This window comes from Bidens hawaiensis, unplaced genomic scaffold (assembly GCF_021521415.1).
Source record: "Bidens hawaiensis isolate Kalapana, Puna unplaced genomic scaffold, B.hawaiensis_p1.1 tig00002236_1, whole genome shotgun sequence".
Taxonomy (NCBI): Eukaryota; Viridiplantae; Streptophyta; class Magnoliopsida; order Asterales; family Asteraceae; genus Bidens; species Bidens hawaiensis.
In genome coordinates this window covers 2838558-2845981 of record NW_027491119.1, presented here as the reverse complement: position 1 = coordinate 2845981, position 7424 = coordinate 2838558, and the positions used below count along the sequence as shown (strand labels likewise).

Genomic DNA, 7424 nt, shown 5'->3' with positions numbered 1-7424 from the left:
AATTTTTATCATTTGAAAAGTCCCGTATATTATTCGGGTTCAAACACTATTTAGGGTATAAACCTAAATAATCTCTGTAAATAGTAGGCATCACCTTTCTATAGAGGGCTGATTGTTTTCTACCCTCAAATCTATCCCTATTTATATACCAACTTATATTGATATATGTGACTTCGTAGTGACTACCTGACTGACTTGAGCAGGGTCGGCCGGTGTGCATGTGAAAACAGATTAGGGCTTTAGACTCACACTTAATTAAGGTCTTCAAGTCCAAAAAAACATTATTTATAGATATATATTATAATAGGTAAGGTAAATTTAAAGTAATGTATTGGTGTGGTGGTAGGCTTGGTTGTTACTAATGTTGGTCATGAGTTCAAAACTTGTAGTAAGCAATTTTTTTCTTAACAATTGTCATAAAAAAGCCCCAAAATTTTATTTCGATTTAGGCCTCCACATTCATTAAGCCGGGCTTAAACTTGAGGGTTAGAGGCAAGCATTTTTATGGTTGCAACTCCTTTCGTACCTAAATAGCAACTAGTCAGATTTGAGCAAGGGCCCACTTTCCTTGCATTGTTGTCGGAGTCCATCATCTCTTAGTGTGGGAACGGGTTTCAATAGATACTAAAGCCGATGAAACTGAACCAAAATTAATCGAAACCTGACTAACTAAAAAGCGGTTATTGTTTGTTGGTAACCTTGGTTAAAGAACCAAACCATTTATATTTTCATATATTTTTAGCTATTATACATTCATTTCATGTATTTCATATTTTATACAACAATATCATGCATTTATAAGCAAAAAATTTAGCAGAAGTTTGATTTTGACTATTAACTGAAATTAATCAAAACAAACCGGTCATTCCAATGTGGTGTAGTGGTAGTAACCACGAGTTTCTCAATTAAGACCCAAGTTCAATCCTCACTTACAACAATTTAGAGAGGACATAGATGGCTCAATGAAGAAAGAAAGACTGGGATCTTTGTGATATGCAGTTGATACGGAGGGTGTCCGGGTTTTACCACCGGTGGGCCTTCAGTCGGGTGGATTTTCTCCGGAACTAGAGATAACTTGGAGGCGCTTAAGGGCTCTATTGGACTGGATTTGGCCAGTTGACGGTGACCTTTTACCATTGGGTCACCCATACGAAATACCTATGCATTTTATATCGGTTGGCCGTTTGAAAAAACAAACCGAAAATCTAATTGAATAATCCAAACCGGTTAGCCAATAACCGATTGACTAATTTAATTTAGGCTAATAATCAAACCATGCAACCCAACGCTGTTCATAAAGCTTGATGCTCGAAGCTCAGGCTCGTGGCTCGTTCGATAAAATCTCGAATAAACCTAACCATAAAAAGTTGATTTGAAACATCCCGAGCTGAGTTGAATCATTTTTGTAACCGAGCCAAAATCGACCTAGACTCAGCTCAAGTAATGGCTCGATGTTAAGCTCGTTTAACTTCAAAATCAAGCTATAGCCAATCTAAGTTGACTCGTTTAATTTCAAACTCGGGCTCAAAATCACCCTGACTCGACTCGGGTTCAATTCGTGAGAAGCACTATGCATACCCATGTCAAAACAAGTATTGATATGTCATTAACAAAAGTACAAGGGCCCCACCTACAAACAAAAGAAATTAAAAAAACCCAAAACCCAAACACTTAAAAAATAATTGCAGCCATGGCTGAGAATCAAGACTCAAAGCTTCAGCTTCTTCTTGAATGGTTAAAGGTGACATTTTTATCAATTTTTCCATATTAAATTCTGCTTATTTAACCCATTATTCGAATCTTTATTGAAATCCCAGTTAAATGGAGTCCAATTCCGTGGGTGTGACATCAAATACAATGATTCAAACAAAGGATTTGCTGTGTATTCATCTCATACTGCCACTGATGGTAATTTGAATTTTTCAAATTTTTTATATTTAATTTATTGTTTTTTATAATTATATGAAATTAAGCTGTTTGTATAATTAGGGCTAAAGTGTTCACTGTTCAGATCTTAAGTAGGGGTGTGCAAAAAGAATCGAAAACCGAACCGTATCCGTAACCAAAAAAAGATCCGAATTGTGAGTACGGTTTTCGGATATATATTTTTTTGAAATCGGTTTTTTCGGTTAACCGATTTAACTGAATGATAATATGCATGTTTGTTTATGAAATTTGGATGGATTTGGATCGGTTAGCGACTTAAAAGTTCCAAATCTGAATAAACTGATACCCGAACCGATGAATAGCCCTAATTTTAATCATGTAATACTCATATATTTTCGTTTTATAGTTAATATTTTTGCTTAAATCTATAGGATCATTCAACCAATCATACCACTAGCAAAGCTATAAGCAAGGTCCGGGGAGGGTAGGATGTAGGCAAACCGTATCTCTATCCTAGAGAACGGAGAGTTTGCTTCCAGAGAGACTGCGATCTCCAACTTAAATCTAAAATCATTAAAAATATTAAAAACCTTGAATAACAAACATTAACGAGCACATTACTGAACATTCACGATCGTCGTTCATTTATTAAATGAACAGACATAGACAAACTTCCCACCAAACATTTGCCGAATGTTTGGTTCATTTACAATCCTATCATAAACGAGTTTATGATATTAAATGTGGATTTCCACTTTCTTTAGCGATTTATAATTCTTAATTTTGAAATATTTTAGGGGTTGTATTGGTGGTTCCTCTTAATTTGGCTATAACTCCGATGAGGGTATTGCAAGATCCAATTTTGGGACCTGTATGCTCTGCAATGTTTGAAGAAGGGGAGGTGGATGACAGATTCTTGATAATATTATTTCTTACGTTTGAGTCTATACGAAAAAGTTCTTCATGGAAACCGTAAGTAAAAGAACTTTAATTCATGCTTTACTAGTAAATGAAACGAACGAACATGAACACAGCATGTTCGTGTTTGTTCATTTACTTTTAATTGAACAAACGAGCGAACACAAACAATTAAACTAGCACGGGTCTCTTGTTCGTGTTCGTTCGTTAAGAAAATGAACATGTTCATGTACGTTTGTTAACAACTAGGTTTGTAGCCGCCGTGATGCGGCAGTACATTAACGTGCACTCGGTTGGTAGAAGTTCGTTATGATCGTGGCGGTACATTAACGTGCATTTGGTTGTTAGAAGTTCGTTATGATACCGACACTAAACTGAAAACATTAATCTATCAACGTAGAAAACTGGTATAACTTATAATATAAAAAATTAACATATTAAAGAAAAAACAAATTCAACTTATGATCAAAGCGGCACGAATTTGGTTGGTATCGGTTAACTTCGTTATGAAACTGACACTAAACCTAAGATTAAATTAGCAAACGTCAAGAATACCCGCACAACTTATTACACCAGAAAATAACTAATTTAAAATGATGTTATCGGGTCGGTAAAACTTGGACGTTACAACGGCAAGTCGACGCAAATTGGGTTGATTCCGGTTATTTTCGTTACGACATAGGAACTAAAAACAAAACAAAACATTGGTCGGTACCCGGGCGTTACGGCGGCGAGTAGATGCTAATTAGGTCGGTTTCGGTTATGTTCGTTACGATACTGAGCTAAAAAATAACCAAAATATTGTATGACGCATCACAAGCTGGTGCCGCCACGTGGACCAATGATGTTTGTTACAGTTATATAACAAAAAAAACAATAGTCGGTAAAACCCGGACATTATGGCGGAGAGTCAATCTGAATTGGGTTGATTTTGATTACGTTTGTTACGATATTGAAATTGGAATTAAAAAAAAGTTTGATGATGTGTCAGAAGCTGGTGCCGCCACATGGACCAATTACGGTCTTGCGGCACCAAACTTCTCAAATGTTATATATAATAATATAAATGAACGCTTTGTAACTGAGCTAAAACAAGTTAAAAGTAATGTGAAGAACAATGTGCTGGCCTAAAAAGTTATTAAAACTCGAGTAAGTTGTAACGGTCAAGTTTTCAAATGAATATATTAACAAACGAACTTAAACAGACATAAACTAACGAACATAAATGAACGTAAACAAGCGAACTTAATTGAACGAACATAAATTAAAAACCGATTGAACGAGAGATGTGCTCATGTTCATTTGTTTACTAAATGAACAAATTCTTTTGTTCATGTTCGTTCGTTTATTTAATAAACAAACATAAGCAAATTTCCCGCCGAACGGTTGACGAACTGTTCACTGAACGCTTGATGGCCTATGCTTTGCACATATTTTTTAACTATTTTTCTTATACTGAAAATTTGAAATGAAATTGAATAAATTAGATACCTTGATATGCTTCCAACTACTTTTGGAAATCCACTTTGGTTCTCTGAAGACGAGTTATCGGATCTTAAAGGGACTACTTTGTTTAAGGCAACCGAATTGCAGGTACTATTTAACGCTAAAAATGAAAAATAATATTTAATTTTTTCATTAAGAGGTGTTAACATATTACATGTCACATGTGTACGTAAACAGAAAAAGAGTTTGCAGTCTTTGTATGACAATAAAGTGAAAGCGTTGGTGAAGAAGCTTTTGGTTCTCGATGGTGATTTAGAAAGGTGGAAATCATAGTTGTGTTTATTAATCTCATTAACAAATAATTGTAATAATATTATTCGTTTACTAATGACGCCTGCGTGCTTTTCTGTTTTGTAGTGAAGTTTGTTTCCATGACTTTCTTTGGTATTCATCTTTGTCTAAAAAGCTATTATCTTTATTTCTAAATTTACAGTTATTATGCTCTTTTTCGCTTCACACGGAATTATATTTATAGGGCTAATTCAATATTTTGGACCCGAGCTTTGAGTATACCTCTTCCTCGGTCTTTTGTATTTCCCCAAATTCAAGAAGAAGAAGATAATGGCAAAAGTGAGTTTTTTTTTTTAATTTTTTTTATCCATTTCAATGAAATTGAAATAATTATTTCTATATTGTGTTTTTTTATTTATATCAGAATTGGAGGTTGATATTTCTTCGATACAAGAAGAGACCATTTGGGTCGAAGGTCTTGTTCCCGGCATTGATTTTTGCAATCATGGTACTCTAATTTCTAATAACTAAGAAATTGGGGTCAAAATCAACAGTAAAGTCAAATATTTTGTCGCGCAGATTTGAAGGCTGCAGCTACATGGGAAGTTGATGGAAGAGGATCAGCAACTGGTGTTCCGTTGTCGATGTATCTTCTTTCTGGTAGTTAATTATTCTTAAATTAATATCTTCATAATTCTTATTTTCCATGAAAATTGTGATGTTTGACTTAAGAGTCAACAGCATAGTTTAAAGTACAATTTTTTACTATTTTTCTAAGTCGAAATTATTGATTTGACATTTTTACCCTTTTGTAATAATATAGTTGAAGAAGCGCATCTTCAAGTTGGGGAAGAGATATCAATTAGCTACGGTAACAAAGGAAATGAGGAACTTCTATACCTATATGGATTTGTCACCGATAATAATCCAAATGATTATATCATGGTAATCATTTATCGACCTTTTTTTATGGTTAGTTTCTTGGGGGTAATGTGGTCAATTTACTTAAGCATGTTTCTTTATGCGCAGTTACACTATCCAGCCGAAGCTATCAGAGATGCACCGTTTTCACAAACCAAACTACAACTCTTAGAAGCACAAGTAAGTCCCATTAGTTACTTCATTGTGAATTTTGATTATTACAAGTTATTTACCATTAGTTCATTATATTATTCAATGTTTTAATTTATATATTCTATATTCTGTATTTTTGTATAATAAATAAAAATCTTTCATGCCATGTGTAGCCTCCATATTCCTTCTCACCGTTTTTTCCCACCTCTCTCTGTTGTTAAATACACCTCTCTCTTTTTAATAATGATTTATTTAGAAAAAAATACTAATTATACTACTAAAATTCAAGTATTTTAAATTATCCCTTACTTTAAGAAATTTTAATATCTAATTATGCAACCTTTGTTTTCAATCAAATAGTAAAGTAATTAATGTATTCTCGAAATCTAATTATATATTGATTTTTACATATTTTTTAATTTTTTTCAAAAATCGTTAGTATACATAATATATTTCCCACCTATAAGATGTACATAAAAATTTAATAATTTAAGACACAGGCTCTAAGCTAGTTATTTAATCTACAGAAAGCTGAAATGAGGTGTCTTTTATCGAAAAATCTACTTGATCACGGGTTCTTTTCAAATAAAAAAGAAACGAGAGATAACGTCAAAAAGACCGAAGTTGTTAACTATAGTTGGAGCGGTCAACGCAAGACACCGTCTTACTTGAACAACCTAGTTTTCCCAGAAGAATTCTTAACTTGCTTGAGGACTATTGCGATGAGCGAAGACGAAATATTTAGGGTTACATCTTTGCTTGAAGAGGTACTTTTATGCATTTTGCTTATGCTTATGATTTTTGTATAACCGATATTTTTGGGTGTTAAAGCTTGTTGATTCGGAAGGGGACAGACGACCGTCGGATATAGAAGTTCGTGCAGCTGTATGGGAAGCGTGTGGGGATGCGAGCGCGTTACAATTTCTCGTTGATCTTCTTAATACAAGGTTGGCCTACATTTCAGTTTCTTGTTTTTTTTTTAAAAAAAAAGTCAACGTTGACTTTTGTGGTTTCATGAAATTGAAAGGATGATGGATCTTGAAGAGGGCTCGGGAACCGAAGATTCCGATACTGAGTTACTCGAGAAGGTCAACTCCGATAAAAATAAAACACTAGAAGATGGCAAAAGGTACGTAAAAAAGTCAACTTTTGACTTTTAAAGTCAACTTGTATGGAGTTATACATTGTTTAAGGCATACACAATTGTAGTTTCATTAAAGGGCATTTTAGACATTTTACATCAATATTTTCCTTTTTTTTTGCGATTGAAGTAATGGCGCCAATGAAGCATCTAAGAATCAAGAAATGAGTCGAAACAAGCATGCAAGCATAGTGTACAGGCGAGGTCAAAAGCAACTCACCCGACAATTTCTCAAAGAAGCAGAACACGCGTTACAGTTAGCTTTGAGTGAAAGCAGTTAAAACATACCGTTTTTAACGACTTTCACCTTATTTTTTACGAGACATTGGTGTCTTAGTATATTGTTTTGTGTTAAATTTCTGGGATTTAAATGTATTAGGTTGCTTATTATTTTGATGTTGCAATGCTGATGTGCACTTGTACTTCATGCACCAAGTGTAGTACTTGTTACTGTTGGCAAGATGTTTGTTAGTTTAAAAGCCTAGATTGGAAGTTATATATTAAATATTAAATATTGATTATTATACATTCGACATGAAGTTTGAAGCTGCATACATTCGACATGAGGCTTGATGCAAAACTATTATTGAGCCGGGGGCCTCACTGGAAGCAGCCTCTCTATTTCTACGGGGTAGAGGTAAGACTGTCTACATCTTACCCTCCTCAG

The 7424-nt window shown here is 34.2% G+C and overlaps 1 protein-coding gene across 1 annotated transcript; it reads left to right on the top strand.

Moving 5' to 3' along the window:
* Window positions 1-1690: 1690 nt before the first annotated feature.
* LOC143611336 (uncharacterized) lies at window positions 1691-7212 on the top strand. Its single transcript, XM_077085554.1, has 14 exons — window positions 1691-1741; window positions 1818-1908; window positions 2685-2859; window positions 4293-4398; window positions 4489-4571; window positions 4669-4695; window positions 4787-4881; window positions 4967-5050; window positions 5122-5202; window positions 5366-5643; window positions 6144-6383; window positions 6448-6563; window positions 6644-6745; window positions 6888-7212. The coding sequence occupies exons 1-14, from the start codon at window positions 1691-1693 to the stop codon at window positions 7036-7038; spliced, it is 1680 nt and encodes a 559-aa protein (XP_076941669.1). The 3' UTR covers window positions 7039-7212.
* Window positions 7213-7424: the final 212 nt, after the last annotated feature.